This window comes from Borostomias antarcticus (genome assembly GCF_949987555.1).
Source record: "Borostomias antarcticus genome assembly, chromosome: 16".
Taxonomy (NCBI): domain Eukaryota; kingdom Metazoa; phylum Chordata; class Actinopteri; order Stomiiformes; family Stomiidae; genus Borostomias; species Borostomias antarcticus.
The window spans coordinates 18,190,263-18,208,732 of record NC_140249.1 but is presented as its reverse complement, the minus strand read 5'-3'; the positions used below and the strand labels follow the sequence as shown (position 1 = coordinate 18,208,732).

Sequence of the window (18,470 nt, the reverse complement as noted above, 5' to 3'; positions counted from 1 at the left end):
AGGGGACAGGGTCTAAGGAGCAGGTGACAAGGTTGAGGACCTCTCCCCATGGAGAGGGGAGGGAGAGCAGAGAGAATACTGTTGGATTTTGTACATTTGAGCAAATTATCAACATATTTCGCCCCATTCTACACATAACCCACCCACTTCTGGACCAACCACCCACTTCTGGACCAACCACCGTTCCCAACACGGAGAAACACCGCTTTGCAAATCCCCCTCTGGTCCTGTGTGTCCCCGCCCCTCACCTGTAGTGCTCCAGGTAAGTGTAGAGCAGGTAGCGCAGACTGTGGTCCAGGCAGTGGTGGATGAAGCGGGTGTGGAAGTCGTGTCCCAGGGGCGAGCGGTACTGCGGGACAGGGGGACTGGCCTGCATCACGCCCCCCGCCTGGCCCAGTCTCCAGAGCAGCTGCTCGAAGTCGGCCATCTCCGCCTGGATGAACAGCCCTCTCCTGAGAGACGGGGTGAGAGGGTTAACGGTTAGTAGCTAGCTAGCCTACGTCATTGGGACTCGTCAAACGGTGAGGCTTATCTGTCGCCGTAGACGTTAGAAGCAGGGGTTCGGGGGGATGCGGCAGCTTCCCTCTACTGCACCAAACGGTGTAAACTCAAGTAAACACCGTAGAGAAGATTCTGTTCATATATTATAATCAATCCAGCTGACTCGGATGTTCACAGTTTGTCGCCTAAATTTGTTCTTCGTAGACTAAATCAAATGGATGTGAAAATAGCTCTGCCAGCTTGTGAGAGAGCAGCAGCCTGCTTACCGACGCGTCTGGAACTGAGTGAGCCGTTAACCGCGCGCACACACAATGTCTCATTTCGGTCAAATGCATAGTAGATAATATAGTATATAAACAGTAGACTAAAAGTACAGTTCTGGAAAGTCTCCATATTTCAACGCATGTTTTAAGATACACCAACACCATTCTCCCACTGCCTCACCTGGCCAGCATGTAGAGGATGGTGTCCCTCAGGTGGCCGCTACACAGCGTGTGGTCGTTGACCACGTCGGCGGGCAGCGCCGGCCACTGTGGGGCGCTGGAGGGGTCTGGGTTCTGGGCGGCCAGGCTCTGGATCCAGAGGGTGACCCGGCGCTGGTCGTGGAGGGAGGTGAGGTACCCCCACAGGTCCGCCGCGTCGCAGGAACTCACGGCTGTCACAGATAAACACAGCAGATAAACAACACAGATAAACAACACAGATAAATACAACAGATAAACAAAACAGATAAACAACACAGATAAATACAACAGATAAAGATAAACACAACAGATAAACACAATACAAAAAATAAACACAACAGATAAACAACACAGATAAACACAATACAACAAATAAACAACACTAACAATGCGAATCAACATACTGTACGTTACTGATAGTCCCTAATCATTTCATAGTACAGTGCATTTCGATTTACAAATCAATCAAGAAGCAAATAAAACTATTTAGCATAAACAAATAGACTGTTAGAGGGAGTTCCATCCATCCAGATAAGTATGTGTAACCATAAGGATTAAACAAAAACGACTATTTCGCCAAAAGATTGATAATGATATATATAATCCAATGTCTCCATTGTCTCTACAGATAGGTACTGTATGTGGACTGTACATTCTACAAGATAACTGCTCCAATGTGAGAGTCTCCCCTACCTGAGTCTTGTAGGCGAGACAGCAGGATGGTCCTCTGGGTGTGGAGGTCCCAGTGCCTGACCCAGTCCAGACGGACAGAGGTCCACAGACTGGGTTCTGACAGGGAGCTCGTCTCAGGAACCTGCCGCTCTAGGAGGCTCTTCGACGCCGGGTCTGCCTGGGCTATTTGGAGAACCCTGATAGGTTGTTGGCGAGGAACCAAAACAAAAAACAGAGATGTGCGAGAGTGAAGATAATTAATAAAGCAATACAAACAACAGTGTTGCTACAGAGGGAAAATACCCCATCATGTGACATTAGTGCAGTCACACTGGGCCACATTCCTACTTGAGATTTGTATCACTTGAATGGTCTTCAAGGTTTCTCGTTGACATCACGGCATAATCTATACCAAATCAGATTTCCTCTTGCGAATCAAGTTATATTTACCGCACTCAAAGACTAACAGTACACATTGTTAGCCAGTTATCAACTGCTTCAAAATGTAGTACAGTATGTGTGAGGAAGACAAGACAAAAGAGACAAATGAAGAAGGGAGTCATGGGTAACGTGGATCTCTTACCTCGCTCTGGCCACAGGCTCTGTGCACCGTGTAACAGGCACCGAACCCAAACTCTCAATCTGTTTGACGAACGCAACTCTCTGTGTCTCCTCCTCTGAAAAATACCTCTGCTTCGACAGCTCGTCCACCTGGATTAATTAAAATCCCTTACAATAATTTGATTTTTGCAATTTGAACTTGAACACAATTTGCAGTCGAAAAGTAATGGAAAATCTAAGAAGAGATACAAAACCAAACCTACTGCAAATTATGGAATCATGAGTAAAATTGGTCTCGAGTACACATCAAATGATCAGTGATGATGATGAGCATGATGATTCAATTGTTCTAGAGTACACAGCAAATGCCAGAATGCTTGCCTGGTTAAATAAAGGTTAAATAAAAAATAAAATAAAAAAAATTACCACAAAGTCCCTTAGGTCTCGATCATCTGTGTAGAGACATATACTGTGAAGTTGCTTCTTCACACTGAAACCCTGCAAACAAACAAAGACCAACAAGCCTCAGTAAGAACCTTTAACACCGGTACCCTGTCCTTAGTCATGCACTTTCAGTCTTACCACACGGCAACACAAAACTAACAAGAGAACGTCTATTCACAGGGTAAATAAGGAATGTGCATTTAGCCATGGAACAAACTGTAACATTCCGCTTTAGTCATGGGGCCTGTGTGTGTGTGTGTGTGTGTGTGTGTGTGTGTGTGTGTGTGTGTGTGTGTGTGTGTGTGTGTGATAACAACATCACTATTTTCTCAAAGTCAGGACAGGTCTGATAGCTCAAGTCTGTGGTTCTGTCAGTGTCAGTGATGCATTTTTATCCATTAAATCTTTACTTAAACAGGTAAATCTCATTGACTTCAAATATCTCTTTTCCAAGAGGGGCTTATCCAAGATGGCAGCAAACAGCAATGCCACAAATGGGTAATAGTTTAGGCTTCTTTCTAAAGCTTTTCAGCAATGTCCATATTGTCGATGTCTATTTAATAGCCAACATTGTTGTAGACTATAGGCTATTGTATATTGTATTCCATCACTTTGACATTTTGCACTGTTCGCCTCGCTATGTTTATGCACCAAGGCAAATTCCTCGTAGTAGGAAGCCTAATTGACTAAATTAAAATCAGATTTTGATTCCACCTGCAGTCTTCTCACTTGCCAACATACCTGATACAACCCAACCTAAACCATTACGCTATCGAAAAGTTAGCGAGTCGAGGGCGCGGATGACTAGTATTCATTCAATTGATCTGCGCACAATCCTCTACTGTAGTTGCATGTCCTTATATGGGACTAGCGGGGAGTTTACCTATGCTAATTCAGGTGAGTGGCTACACACTTTCGACTTGAGAAACCGTAGGATTCACCATTAAGAGAAGGCAAGTGTGAACTCATCCAGTGGTTTAAGAACACGTCGTAAATCAGACAGGAGCTTTCTTTAGAAACGTTCTTAGGAAGAAATTTAAGAACGGAACTTAGGAAGATATTGTTGAATGAGGCCCATTATTATTTGAAGTGTCTACTCTTGTTTTGGTTATGATTTGAAGTGTCGTTTAGGGGGACCTGTAAACATTGAATACAGTTTATCTTATGTTATTATTTTGCATTATTCTTATTTCCAAATTGATATTAACCATAGTATCCACTAAAATAAATCAACTGTTAGATTTGTATAATGTGAAGTGAACACAGCGTTACAGTATAGGCCTATTCCAAAAGCCTCCAGATCCGCCCTTTACACTAGAATGCACCTGCCGATTTCAAGTGCAAAAACATGGCTCCGGCCATATCGATCCGCCTCTGGGTCCCAGCTGTGTTTTGGCCGCGGTAGTATAATAGCTAGGTGCAAACGTAGGTTTTTTTGGGGAAAACACCGAAAAACGCAACAGTAAAACCCTGTCCGCAAAGACCAGACCATCCAGCCGGCTCCGTCACAGCGCGGTCTCTCTCACCATGTTCCTGAGCAGAGCGCGTCTCTCTCACCATGTTCCTGAGCAGAGCGCGGTCTCTCTCACCATGTTCCTGAGCACAGCGCGGTCTCTCTCACCATGTTCCTGAGCACAGCGCGGTCTCTCTCACCATGTTCTTGAGCAGAGCGCGGTCTCTCTCACCATGTTCCTGAGCAGAGCGCGGTCTCCCTCACCATGTTCCTGAGCACAGCACGGTCTCTCTCACCATGTTCCTGAGCACAGCGCGGTCTCTCTCACCATGTTCCTGAGCAGAGCGCGTCTCTCTCACCATGTTCCTGAGCACAGCGCGTCTCTCTCACCATGTTCCTGAGCACAGCGCGGTCTCTCTCACCATGTTCCTGAGCAGAGCGCGGTCTCTCTCACCATGTTCCTAATCAAAGCGCGTCTCTCTCACCATGTTTCTGAGCAGAGCGCGGTCTCTCTCACCATGTTCCTGAGCACAGCGCGGTCTCTCTCACCATGTTCCTGAGCACAGCGCGGTCTCTCTCACCATGTTTCTGAGCACAGCGCGGTCTCTCTCACCATGTTCCTGAGCAGAGCGCGTCTCTCTCACCATGTTTCTGAGCAGAGCGCGGTCTCTCTCACCATGTTCCTGAGCAGAGCGCGGCCTCTCTCACCATGTTCCTGAGCAGAGCGCGGTCTCTCTCACCATGTTCTTGAGCAGAGCGCGGTCTCTCTCACCATGTTCCTGAGCACAGCGTGGTCTCTCTCACCATGTTCCTGAGCAGAGCGCGGTCTCTCTCACCATGTTCCTGAGCACAGCGCGGTCTCTCTCACCATGTTCCTGAGCAGAGCGCGGTCTCTCTCACCATGTTCCTGAGCAGAGCGCGGTCTCTCTCACCATGTTCCTGAGCAGAGCGCTGGCCTCCTGCAGGTCTCTGTGTGTGAGGCAGGTGAAAGCCAGGCGTAGCCCCGTCATCCTCAGCTCCTCCAGCCTCTGCTCTGGCCTGCTCTGGCTCCGCAGGTAGGCCTGGGCGCGAGGGATCTGATTGGTCAGCACTGCTCGCTGGACCACCTCCTGAGTCAGACGCATATATGTCATTGGTAAATGTCTGTCTTATTACGTCTCATAGTGTTATTACTGTAAGCATATAAAACAGCAGATATGAATATCTTAATTTGTATGCGTGTGCGTGTATTTGTGTGTGTCCCACCTCTGTGGAGAGCGAGCTCCAGTCCTCCGCCTCCTCCCCACCAGGCGCAGGCGTGGGGGATGTGATGGGGGTAGAGGTGCTGCCCCCTACAGGCCAGGGGAACCTCTTCATGTAGGTACGCAGGTCGGAGATGTAGCCATCCAAGACATCCACACACTCCTGTAGGTTCTCATCCAGCTCTGTGGACCAACAGGAAGGGATGAGTCAGGAAACAAATAAGGTATGATTTCATGGTTCAGGCGGAGGCCAAAAGTAAGAATTCGATACAAATTTCAAATAATTCCCCAATGTATTTCCCCCCCACAACGTCAGCCAAGCTGTGCAGAGGAGGATCTTACCCTCGTTGTTGGAGAGGATGGTCCTGACTTGTGTGTTGAGGAAGGCCAGTGTGAGGGTGAGGAGCTGCTCTGAGAACTGTCGGCTCTGGGACTCTGTGTGGGTGTCCTTGATGGCGCAGCGCAGCAGGTCCAGGGCCGGGCACAGGCCCCGCACATCTGACCACAGAGAGAAACACACTCCTACTAAGAACCTGCACGTCTGATAACAGAGAGAAACACACTCCTACTAAGAACCTGCACGTCTGACAACAGAGAGAAACACACTCCTACTAAGAACCTGCACATCTGACAACAGAGAGAAACACACTCCTACTAAGAACCTGCACGTCTGACCACAGAGAGAAACACACTCCTACTAAGAACCTGCACGTCTGATAACAGAGAGAAACACACTCCTACTAAGAACCTGCACATCTGACAACAGAGAGAAACACACTCCTACTAAGAACCTGCACGTCTGACAACAGCTGATTCAGAACACTGCTGCTCAAGTCCTCACTAAGACCAAGAAAGTGGATCACTCCAGTTCTGAGGTCCTCACACTGGCTTCCTGTCTGTCAAAGAATTGACTTTAAAATACTGCTTTTGGTTTATAAAGCACTGAATGGTTTAGGGCCAAAATATATTTCTGATCTGCTGCTACGTTATGAACCATCCAGACCTCTCAGGTCATCTGGCACAGGCTTGCTTTCTGTCCCCAGAGTTAAAAGAAAACATGGAGAAGCAGCGTTTAGTTTTTATGCTCCACATATCTGGAAAAAAACTCCCAGAAAACTGCAGGTCTGCTGCAACTCTCAGTTCTTTGAAATCAAGACTGAAGACTTTTCTTTTTGCCGCTGCTTTTTATTAAATCAAATAATTATTTATTCATGCACTGCACTGTAACTTTTAGTCCGGTATCTTATTTTTCCTGCATTTTGTTTTACATGTTCTGCAAAGTACAATAGAATGTTAGTAGAACGACTTGAGGGAGGAAGAGAAAGAAGGAAATGTATGTTGGAAATGGAGAAGTTGGACTTTTGGTAAGGTGTGCCTAGTGACACAACAGTAGGCCACTGACAGCTGACGTGGTCCCTTGTTCAGAAAGGATGTTTGAGGCATTGGTGAAAAGCCAGTGAGCAACTATACAGAAGGACATTGTACGTAAGTGAGTGGAGATAGAGAAGGTTTCAGTATGTGATAAAGAAAAGAGTTTCCTTTTTGCATTTCGTTTTATATGACCTTTTATGTGTTGCACTTTGTCTTGATGCTTTTAATGTCTCATGTAAAGCCCTTTGAATTGCCTTGTTGCTGAAAAGTGCTATACAAATAAACTTGCCTTGCCTATATACATTCTGCATTTCAATATTCTGCATTTCAACCGTTGCTGCAATTTCCCACTGCTGAAACACTCAATAATCCTCCTACGGGGATTATTAAAGCTCAAATCTATCTATCTACAGTATCTACACACGCACACACGCGCGCGCACACACACACACACACACACACACACACACACACACACACACACACACACACACACACAAATAAAACAAAGCCTATAGCACAACTGTGCGGTAAGAGGCTAATGAATATGAAATAGAGGTCCGATTTTAGAGTACTCCTGTGCAGTTAGTTGAAATCAAGCTTCAACACACGCAAATAATGCTGATGTATGGTATCAATTAGGAGGCAGTGGTGGGTTAAGACATATGAGAAGGCAATTACCTTGAGAGAGCTGTGACTCTAGATCACACACACATGGACACGCTTCCCTTCCTGCTAGTTAGTCTCTTGCCAGTGGGCTATATCTAATCTTACATGCACGCTCCAATGTTTTACCCATAATCCAGCTGTCCAAAAGGACCCTGGGTTGATAGGACAGGGCCATCAGTCCACTTTATCCTATGCGTCAGTGCACAATATGATTCATTACCTTCATACCTGTGTGTGTGTGTGTGTGTGTGTGTGTGTGTGTGTGTGTGTGCGTGTGCGTGTGTGTGTGCGTGCATGTGTTCCCAAGCATTTCATTCTCATGTATGGTATATGAGTTTCAGATTACTATATTCCCTGCCTTGAATATCCTCACGATTTATGAATATCAATTTACTACTGAAAGCTATATAAGCATGTTTTATATTTTTACGCAATAGAATGCAATCAGTGTTTGTCAAATAAACTGCCCATGAAGCATGAAACCACAATGGAAGATAATCAAATGTGGCGTAAGAACAATCACTTAAAAGTTCTAACTCTTCTTGGAGTCATGCAAAGACAATTAAGTACTGAAAAAGCAATTAAATAAAAAAGAAAGAGCCACATACCAATCCCTATGGTTACTGCAAATCAACGTCTGAACCGTAAAGCAATATAATGTGTGACCACTGTATGTCATATACACTCGGTCCACGGGGTATACAAAATGAATGCCGGGGTACACAACATGGATGCCAAGCTCTTACTCTTCAGCTGGTTCTGTGTGGACAGAGCAGGTGATTGGTCAGGAGGAGAGAACCCTGCAGGCGTGGACAGGATGTTCTCTTTGCTCTTCAGGAAGAAGTCCACCGTGTCCACCTGGTGGTTTTTCAGCCCGGCCTGAAACGGGCAGAAAAAGGCAGCGGAGGTCAACAAGCTACGCCCAATCACACGTCAACATTCACTCCAGCAGATGCGGCAAGCGAGTATGTTCGCCGCCATCATGTCACAGGTCAAATGTATGCAATAAGCATCATGGGCACATTAAAGTGAAATTGTGTTGGGCTTGATGTTGAGTGAAATCAAGTTTTGTTTTAGTTATTGTTAAGGATTGTACAGTACAGTCCATTAAGATTCACATGCATGCCTTTGTTATGACCTAGTGTGCAGAGGTGTAAACCTGGCTTCAGAAAGTAAACATACTAACCGTGTATTAGCTCCACCCAAGCACTAAACTAAACCAGCTGATTCTAATTAGCATAACTCTCTTTAGCCAGGCAGTATGTGAAATCAGCTGTTTTAGTGCATGCTAATACATGGTTAGTATGTTTACTTTCTGATGCCGGGTTTTGCACCTCTGCTAGTGTGATAGGAGGGGGGGTTGGAGAGGAGTGCTGTCCAGTACCTGCAGGGCGTGGATAGGGATGGAGCAGCGCCCCCAGGCGTTGAGGTGACACAGGGAGTCCACGGTGCCGGCGCTGCCGAATACCATCAGCCTGTTCAGAAGCTCCTCCTGAGACACAGCGAACAGCACTAGGCACAGACCCGATGCTGCAACACACACACACACACACACACACACACACACACACACACACACACACACACACAAAGATAAACATGTATGCATAAACACACACACACATATACATACACACCTAATTATGACAGCCCACACACAGCCTTTGGAAATCTCTTGCCAATATCATAAACAATGACCATTTTGACACCAGTTTTGATAAATAGGACAATAGGGCTGGAGCGACACGTCAACATAGTTGACGTCATTGACTATGTAAGTACGTCGACATGCAACACGTGCAACAGTATTGGAAATGTAAGCTATATAAACGTTATCTTGCACCGTTTATCTTTCCAGCCTGGGTTCTCACTGGCAGTATTAGCAATATAATAAAGATATGCATTGAGGAAGCTTTTTCGCTATAAATTATCATCAGAAGAGACGTCTCTTGTCTCTCCTCCCCTTCAATTCGGTGTTACGTAACAGCGGGTCTGTATTGCTGAATGGAAACACCCAAATGATGGTTCGGTTGCTCGTTGCTACCTGTAAGTGCAAACAGTATTTTGCAAGTGAGGGAGGAAACACGAGCAATCTTTGAAACATAGCAAAAGCGCATCACATAGGCTACACGTGGAGAACTGCACCGTTTTCGACTGCCCAATAATTTTCTCGTTGTCACAAGGTCAAGGTCACCTGCTATGAATGCTCGCAGTCAGAGCTGTTAATGACGTTCTATCGTTATGTTATTTCATTAAACATCAAATCCAATCAGAAAACAAACAATAGAAACTGTGTGGGATTAAACATAGATTTGACTGTAGCTGTGTCAATCAGTTGTAGCAACTGTTGTGAGCTGCTGTGCGTCATTGTCATAAGGAGTCTCTGAGCACACTGTGGCATGTGAGACTAAAGAGAAAAAGGCCATGACATGAAGAATATCCTCCATTTCGGTAAATCTGATGACTTCAGTCCCTTTTCATGGCCATGGGATTGTTGTTCTATAGGGCTGCACTTAACAACTATTTTTCTAACGATTAATCTAGCCATTATTTTTTCTATTAGTTGATTAATCTAATTACAAATTTAACGATTATTTTAGCCATAATTTGTTTATTGCTAGATTAATAGAACACGTAATTTACCCCAAATAAATATAAAACGTGTCTCATTAATATTGTAATATTTTAGTCAATCATCTTCTCTTAAAAACAACAAAATGTAACAAGAAACAAAGTAGTGGCACTGCAGGGCATTATAAAAGCTACAAAATCTTTCACATTTGTAGCCAAACCATTTAGCTGACGAATGATTGCTTTAAATCACTATCCCATGTTTGTATAATTGTAGCTCTGTGTTGTGGTAGGGTTACCAGATTTGGAGATGTTTTTTTTACATTGAAAGAAAAACTATTTTTCACTGCATCACTAGTGTCCAGCGTCTGACATGAATAAAGCAGGCCCCTACATCACTAGTGTCCAGCGTCTGACATGAATAAAGCAGGCCCCTGCATCACTAGTGTCCAGCGTCTGACATGAATAAAGCAGGCCCCTGCATCACTAGTGTCCAGCGTCTGACATGAATAAAGCAGGCCCCTACATCACTAGTGTCCAGCGTCTGACTTACTCTTGAGCAGCAGGCTGAGCGGTTCCTCTGAGCAGCACTGGACGGGCACGGCGGGCAAGGCCGCCGTGTGGTACGCCACGGTCTGAGACTGCAAATCCCAGAAGGCCACTGTCGTCTCGCTGTTACCGGGGGCGACGAAGGTCAGCACTGCTGAGAACTCGGAGGCGGAGAGCAGGGCCGGGGAAGCGCCGTCGGGGGCGGAGAGCTGCGCTGTGGCTCCTCCCGCTGGGACTCTGCTCTGGGAGAGCTTGGAGGAGGACGCGGCCTGACGACACTCAACCTGAGGGAAATCTCTAAACCAAGGGGCCCCTCCTGGCTGATACGGGGAGGGAGGAGGGGTCTTAGCCTTGTTGTACATGTCCGTCAGCCGAGCATCCCAGGACCTGGACAATAAAATTAAGAGGTAGGCATAAAAGACATAAAAGGGTAGCTTTAAAATACACAGGTGCAATACTTATCATTACTAACCAATATCAAATCATTTAATCATAAATGTCATAAAGCTCGCAGTTAACGCAGTTTTAAACGTCATGATACGCTGAGATAAAAGCCTCTCAGAGATTTCTGCCGACGTTGCTGTTTTATCACCCACTTCAGAGGTTGCGTGCGGGCAGCTCCTCTTACCGGTCGGTGTTGAAGTGGGTGCCCAGCACCGTGTGGCTGTAGGCGGCGCTGGCGAGGCTGTCCTGGTCGCTGGGCTCCTGGGGCCTGAGAGGGGGGCGGCTGGGGGGCAGGCGACACAGCAGCTGCTCTGGGTGCCTCCTAATGAGGCCAGGGAAAGCACAGACACAAGCCGTATGAAACGGGTGAATACAGAACCATGCATCCACCTGGCGTTAGGCAATAATGTTTTTGGAACGATGATTATCTAGCCGTAGGTGGACGTTTCTGTTCTTAGTTCGGAATTCAACTTGAATCCCACACACAGTCTACTGATCATACATCCCATAATGTTCTGGTGCTTGGAATATAAGGGTGCCTACCTCAGCAGCTACTGGACATTACTGCTTACCATCTCGTCACTTTAATAACACTGAAACGTCTAGATGACGTTGTCTACACTTTGAATACACTTTGAATACATTTGAGGAGGCGCTTTGCGGTTCCCCGACAGATCACCTGAAGTAATCGTTGAGGTCGACCGCGACGGCGGCGTTGGAAAGGGTGGCGGCCACGGCGGTGCTGAGGTCAGGGGACACCTGCAGGAGACAGAAGGAGGAGAGGGAGGGGGGCGTCTCGTCCTCACTCGGCTCGGCTGCCAGGTAGGACGGGAGGTCCACAGTGGCAAGCTGCCTCCCCTCCGCACCGTCAAACACATCTGGGAGGCGGAGTCAAAGAGGCCTGCTGTGCTTAATGAGATAATAACACGTCATGGTCACAACCCTATTAAACGTTTGTTCTCTGAGAAGATGTTAAACTGACCATTATTTGTGTGTAGTCTGAATGAACATTATTTATTCATGGACTACATTGACAATTTATAACAATGATATAAAAAACTCTTATGACTCTTATTTAGGATACATATGACTCCATTGGTGGTTAGCACAAAGAGTATGCCTTGGCAGAGCAGGTGGTGGGCACAGGTGTCGCGGGCGTCTGGGGGTAGAGGGAGGTGGCAGCAGGACAGGGCCTGGGGTTCGCTCCTCCCCTGCCGCTCACACAGAAGCTCCACCAGGGTGGTGGAGTTCAGCAGGAGGTGACATCTAGCGTCCACGAAGGACAGCACCTTCAAGGACACCAGCTCGGACACACCTGCGAGAATGAAAGCGGCAACGGTCAGTGTATGGACGTCCTTGAAGACGGGGAGAGATTAGGCTTGATGTCACGCCACTCAGAGATACTAAAACAAAGGAGACTTGTGCTTTCTTGACAAATAGTTGAAGTGAAGTCAGGTGTGGTCACTGGTCAGAATGGCAACCATTGACCTCTTTGTCGGTGGCATGTGCATTATCTTACTTCCTCAGTGATACTTACTAAGGTCATGACCCTTGACCAGTTGCACAATGCTGTCTGCTGCATACTCAGAGGGACAGGCAAGAAGAGGACTGGAGGCAAGTCTGTCGGCTTCTACCTCATAGAGTCGCAGTCCACACTCTGTACCCACAGTCATGAGTCTAGGGCTGATACGGGACCTGCTGGGAGCTGTCACGTCCTCCCAGGCAAAGCTGAGGACAGTAAAAGTAAAAATAAATAAAGGTAGGTGTTAGAACATAGGATAGCCCCCAATGTGTGAAGGTAGAATCACAAATTGGGGCTAAAGACGTAGTACGGCGGAGCGAGATGGTCGGGTGAGTCATTCATTCAAGGTGGACAAAGTCGACCTTTTTTGTTCGATTTACTCACTCTGCATAGGTGCCATCGAGCGTTGTCCCTGACGTCTCGCTCACAGAGATATCGCCAACTACTAGCTCGCCGGTGCTGCTCAAGTAACAGAGCAAGGAGCAGCCTTGGGCCATTTTGGCTTTTCCCATGTCCACAACATTTCTGCATAGATTGCTCTCGAGAATGAGAGCAACCTCTAACGTGCAGTTATCGCTAGGTTCAGGTCTGTTCAACATTCATGCAAAAAATGTTGACCAATAAGTGACTCTTTGTCTAAACTGACATTTTACAATAGGCAATTATCCATCAGACGGAGGACAATAGGAAAAGAAATTGAACATATCTACTTCCTCTACATGTAAACACTCATCGACATCCTGACAGTCACATGTTCATGTTCGGATCAGCTGGTTGAAGTTGTCCAATAGAAGCTCGCCTACGGATAATTGCGTAAGACTCATGTCGTCGAATGGCGAATATGTAGTAATTCCCCAATTATTAATGTGCATAGCGACATCATAGCAGATCAAATATAATTAATGAAACAATGAAGAAGATTTCCAACTGCAAAAAACGGGATGATAGGCATATCATGGCGGAATCGTAAGCATCAATTACTTTTGTCTGAATCTAAAGGCGGAAGTAATCGTCAGATCAGGTGTTCATTTGTTGCACAATTTACGCAGAGCTCTACAATGTAATGTCATCTTAATGAATGGAACCGACATCTTGAGTCGATCCTCATGGTTATGAGTTCATGCGGAAACCGCAAAGTTTAATCTCCAATAGACCCCATGTCCAATACTCGTGAACTCGTCTGTCAAAGCTCGAAAGCTGTATGAGTATGGCGCTGTTTGAAAGATGGACATAGTTTCCACCCTTGTATCGCTCACAGTCACCAGGGTTTTGAAGTTTTCTGGATTCTCTGATAAGAAGAATGCACATAGGACCAAAACGATGGAGGAGAAAGCATTAGAAGTGTACGGTAAGATAAGAGTATCTTATCTCATTTTATATATCTAGTGAGTGCAGGAGCTAACTAGCTAGCCATAGCAAGAGAACATTGCCAAAGCAACGCAGTTAAAGTGTTAGGATACTATAACTGTCAAAAGTGCATGCTCACTTGTAAAACTTTTTTTGGGGAAAACACACACACACACACACACACACATTATATATATATATATATATAGTCATAGCTCGCTAAATGTTATGGGTAATTATTCGAACCAAAATTCCCTCCTCGTCTTTATAAAGAGGAAGCGCAAGATATGGCAGATTAATAGACAATAATCCCAATAATCTGTTGTGTGTGTCGTTTTCCCAGATGTTATTCGCACTATTCGAGACCCTGAGAAACCAAACACTTTGGAGGAGCTGGATGTTGTGACCGAGAAATGTGTCGAGGTTCAGGAGCTTGGCGAAGACGAGTACCTCATCATTATCAAGTTCACCCCAACAGTTCCCCACTGCTCCCTGGCTACACTAATCGGTATGTTTTTCAATTGATAACATAGTTAACTGGCATGGATTCAGCCTTGGCTACTACAGTATTGCACAGTACTATTGCATGTGATGTGCACAGTATCAGGCATACAGCCATTTTCATATCTAGCAAATAGCCGTATGTGATGACACAGGCTGCAATCACTGCACTGATGGCCAGCCTTTGAATTGGAAATGGAGCAGCATTTAAATCAATCCGCAATAAGATGTGTGCCAGGCACTTTTCCAAACCTGTCTGTTTTCTGCTTTGGATTATGTTTTTGTGTATATTTACACTGCATAATGCCTATTCTGGGATTCCCAACCTGGTTTCTTGCCGTATTGTTCCTATGGTGAGCACTAATGAATTAAGTTGTAAGGACATAGCTCCATTGAAGACCACGTCCGCCTAGTCTATTCCCCTGAACACACTCTGAAGGTTGATTATCCTGGGAACTGACAGTGATTTTTTTTTATTTTTTACAATTTTCTATGTTCTTTCATTATTAGATAGATCGATGGATAGATTGATAGAACACTCAGCCACTGTTATACAGTCTGATGGCTGCTGGCACAAAGGAACGCTTGAACTGCTCTGTATCACACCTGGGTGGGATGAGTCTGGCTGAAGGCTCCTCATCTGTCACAGCTCATCATAGAGGGGATGGGAAGGGTTTTGTAGAATAGACTTCAGTTTGTCCCTCATCCTCCTCTCCACCACAAGCTCCAGGCTGTCCAGTTGTCACGGGGGCATTGAACTGCCTACTAGCCTCGCAGGCGAGGAGGGAAGCAGGGGCAGAGGTGTTGGACTGCCTTCTAGCCTTGTGAGGGTGGGGGTTGCATTGAACCTGTTAAAGAACTGGTTAAGCTCATTGGCATGTTCCGGACTCCCACCCCCCCCACACACAGTTGGGCCTGAAGTGTCCAGCCGCAGCTCCCTCTTCAATTCCTTCTGGACTGACCTGGCCTCCTCTCTGTCCTTAGCCATAAATGGCCTCTCTTTCCTGTTGAGTAGCGCCTTAATGTCCTTGTTAATCCATGGTTTGTTGTTGGAGAAGCTGGATACCTCTTTGGTAGGTATGACCGGTTGTAGTGTCATGCAGGAGCAGAGACCGTCCACGTCCTCCTTGTAGTCCTCTGTGAACAGGCCCCTGTCCGTGGACTGGAGACAGTCCTGTAGGTTCTCCACAGCCTCTCTTGTCCACACCTCCACAGTCCTGGTGGTGGCATCTCTGGTGTATGCTAGACACTAGATAGACAATAGCAATCAAAATAAAGAGAAAAGACAGTAAAAGTCTCAGAAATAAGGTAAAGACATTCTAGCGCTACAAAGCACCAGAATGATGTGTTGTATATGTAATCCTGGTGGACAGTATGCATGTATCACATTGATTATATAAGAAGTAAATCAATGGAAATGTCTTAACATAACATGTGTTTTTCAGGCCTCTGTTTACAAGTCAAACTGCAAAGGTGCCTGCCCTTTAAGCACAAGGTAAGCAACAGGGAACAAACAAACACCCCTTAAGTTATGTTTATGTAGCAAACTCTCTCATCTAGCTATTTGCACAGGCAATTATCCTGTTTTGAACATTTTTGATGACTTTTTTAAGCAGCAACCGCAGGATGAGTAAATAATAAAAAGAAAATGCTGTTGTTCTCTCCTCTTGTACTGCCCATACTGGATAATGAGTAGCCTCTGGGACAAAGCCAGCTCCACATGTGGGGCTATTTATTCTATTTTCTGTGGCGCTTTCTGTCAAGCCCTTCTCTGATTAGGACTCAATGACTTTGAGAAACACACACACACACACACCGCAAAGTAATTTTTACTTTTCCCTCATTTCTTCCACAGTTGGACATTTACATTTCTGAAGGAGCCCACTCTACTGAGGAAGATAGTACGCATTTTCATCCAAATTTACTCTGTAGAATAGAAAAGAATGTAGGCTACTTTTAGATAGATTATAGAGAATGGTATACAGTATAGAATGCTTTGGCAACATTTACTGTGTATTTCCTACCAATAAAGCTTGTTGAATTGAATAGAATTAAAGGAGGAAAATTCTATTTTGATCCACAATAGAAGAGTACTGTTAGATTCCATTCATCATTTAAGGTAGTTTGACAACAGAAGATAACTTTTTTTCTACTTTTTCTTTTGTTCTTTTAAGTAAATAAACAGATCAATGACAAGGAGAGAGTGGCAGCTGCCATGGAGAACCCCGACCTCAGGGAGATAGTGGAGCAGTGTGTCACTGAGCCTGACAACTAGACCTTGCGGACAGCCATCTCTGGAACCTCAGCCTCCAAGCAGCCGTACAGTATATGTCAAAAATCATAGCCCTGCTGAATCTTCTGTCTGTCTTTTGGATCCCTTGTGCCTGAGGAGTAAGGATATGTCTGAGTTTAACACGGAGCTATTCCTTTGACGTGTGTGCTCTCTTCTCAGCTACAGTATGTAAAGGACAACCTCTGAAACCAGTACTGCAACAATGAGCTGAATTCCTCTTTGTTTATCTTGACAGAGAGGGCCAATGGGATGAGATTTGGGTTGCTTGAAAGTGAGATGACTGGAAAGTTTTTCCAGGGGCCTCTGCGAGCAAATGCCTCAGAAGGACATTTGGAATGACTGTCGTTTGTGTGTTTCTTTTTCTGAACATCACGATGGAGATGGAAGTCTTTGTGACATCAGGGAAGTAGGCCACAGGGAAACTCCAGGCCCCACGTTAGCGAAGTGAATGGCTTAAATGGTGGGTCCTGTCGTTTTTTGATTGATGAGAAACCATGTCCTCTCGTACTTGCACTCATCCTGTAAATCAGTCAGCATTTTTATCCTACAAACAGGATTATTGTCCCCCACCCGGCAGCTCTTTATGTTGAAGTTTACAAGAGGTGGTGATTCAACTATATGATCATTTTGGAGGATGTAGTTGGTAATTGTATTGCATTGTACTGCCACGTGTCTATTATTATGGCCACCCTATTTCAATCAAAGGGGTGGCCAAAATAATAGATACACATGCTAGTACAATGCAATACAATTCAACAGCATCACAAACTACATCCTCCAAAATGATCATATAGTTGAATCACCACCTCTCGTAAACAGTTTCAACATAAAGTGAACATTAGAACAATCATGAAGAGAGATTTATTACAGGAGTTGTATTAGACTGCATTCGTTTTGCTAAGTGTATCTAATGAAGTGGCCGGGGAGTGTATGTGTCCAACAGTGACGAAATTAGACATGCCATTAGGTGAGGAGTCTGTGGGATTTTGTCCTACAAAGCAGATATGTTCTCTCTACTTCTGCGATCGCTGATTGGCAATGTGCATAGAGGCTTGTGCTTCAGGCGCAATGCAGATCTCTGAATAGCACAGGTGTTCTGAAGCCCAGCTCTGATTAGCCCCTGGATGCTCTGGAGATCCACGATCATTAGCTGAGAATTTGCTTTTAACACATTTTCATTCAACAACTGTACTGACGACATGCATCATGGGTGAGGGACGACAGGTTCACTGTGCACTTGTTTTAGAGATGTAATTTCCTAAGTAAAATGTACAACGTACATGATTGATACTGATTTTATATAAATGTAAGGCATTTGTAGAACAGATGCACCTGGATGATAAAAGCTGTTGGGATAAGATGGCGTGTGTGCCTGCGTGCCAGCTCGTTTCCTAGCAATATATTTTCATGATGTTGTATTTTGACAGAGACAGAAGTCGTTAAATTACTCTTACTAACTGAAGTGTAATGTAACTAATGTAAATGTGTTTACTATAATAAAGCCATTATTCACCAACATGGTACATTAGACCCATGATCTGCATCCTCAAATTACAAACCCCAATACTAGTCCCTGCTGAATGACAGTACCAGTCCTTTGGGGGGCGCTGTTGATCAACACAGGTCCCTAAGGCAACTACACTATCTTGGAGTGGAGGCCAAGATAACAGTTTTTATAACACAAATAAATGTGACTAGCAAGCATTGTAAAAAAAAAATATAATATTCTACTGTTAAAATTATACTGAGGATCTTTTATGAGTACAAAAATGGAGACATCCATGAGTGTAGTGTTGTCTCCTTGTTTACCATTGGCTGCTTCAGTACATTGATGCAGAGGGTGAATAGTTGTTTGATGAAGATAAAG

At 45.1% G+C, this 18,470-nt stretch overlaps 2 protein-coding genes across 2 annotated transcripts in view; one reads left to right on the top strand and one right to left on the bottom strand.

Annotated features, from left to right (window-relative positions):
* spg11 (SPG11 vesicle trafficking associated, spatacsin) overlaps positions 1-13,169 on the bottom strand; it is a 33,523-nt gene extending 20,354 nt beyond the window's left edge. Inside the window, exons 1-16 of the mRNA XM_084451115.1 lie at positions 12,847-13,169; positions 12,478-12,668; positions 12,025-12,255; positions 11,620-11,818; positions 11,125-11,262; positions 10,501-10,883; positions 8,761-8,906; positions 8,123-8,255; positions 5,679-5,834; positions 5,341-5,519; positions 5,028-5,204; positions 2,625-2,696; positions 2,221-2,348; positions 1,659-1,834; positions 946-1,156; positions 249-452 (exon numbers count right to left, since the gene is read on the bottom strand). Coding sequence (XP_084307241.1) covers positions 249-452; positions 946-1,156; positions 1,659-1,834; positions 2,221-2,348; positions 2,625-2,696; positions 5,028-5,204; positions 5,341-5,519; positions 5,679-5,834; positions 8,123-8,255; positions 8,761-8,906; positions 10,501-10,883; positions 11,125-11,262; positions 11,620-11,818; positions 12,025-12,255; positions 12,478-12,668; positions 12,847-13,061 — 2,939 coding nt within the window. The 5' untranslated portion in view covers positions 13,062-13,169. The remainder of the gene's footprint in view (positions 1-248; positions 453-945; positions 1,157-1,658; positions 1,835-2,220; positions 2,349-2,624; positions 2,697-5,027; positions 5,205-5,340; positions 5,520-5,678; positions 5,835-8,122; positions 8,256-8,760; positions 8,907-10,500; positions 10,884-11,124; positions 11,263-11,619; positions 11,819-12,024; positions 12,256-12,477; positions 12,669-12,846) is intronic.
* Positions 13,170-13,659: 490 nt separating this feature from the next.
* Positions 13,660-18,110, top strand: ciao2a (cytosolic iron-sulfur assembly component 2A). The gene is made up of 5 exons (XM_084451272.1): positions 13,660-13,810; positions 14,153-14,317; positions 15,756-15,805; positions 16,166-16,211; positions 16,485-18,110. Exons 1-5 carry the CDS (start codon positions 13,687-13,689, stop codon positions 16,583-16,585), a joined length of 486 nt encoding a protein of 161 aa, XP_084307398.1. The 5' UTR covers positions 13,660-13,686; the 3' UTR covers positions 16,586-18,110.
* Positions 18,111-18,470: the final 360 nt, after the last annotated feature.

Excerpts from the sequence above, each read along its gene's own strand:
- ciao2a (XM_084451272.1), top strand. The coding sequence starts at position 13,687 with ATGGACATAGTTTCCACCCTTGTATCGCTCACAGTCACCAGGGTTTTG. Across the intron at positions 14,318-15,755 it reads CTCCCTGGCTACACTAATCG|GCCTCTGTTTACAAGTCAAA; the intron begins GTATGTTTTTCA and ends TGTGTTTTTCAG. Across the intron at positions 15,806-16,165 it reads GCCTGCCCTTTAAGCACAAG|TTGGACATTTACATTTCTGA; the intron begins GTAAGCAACAGG and ends TTTCTTCCACAG.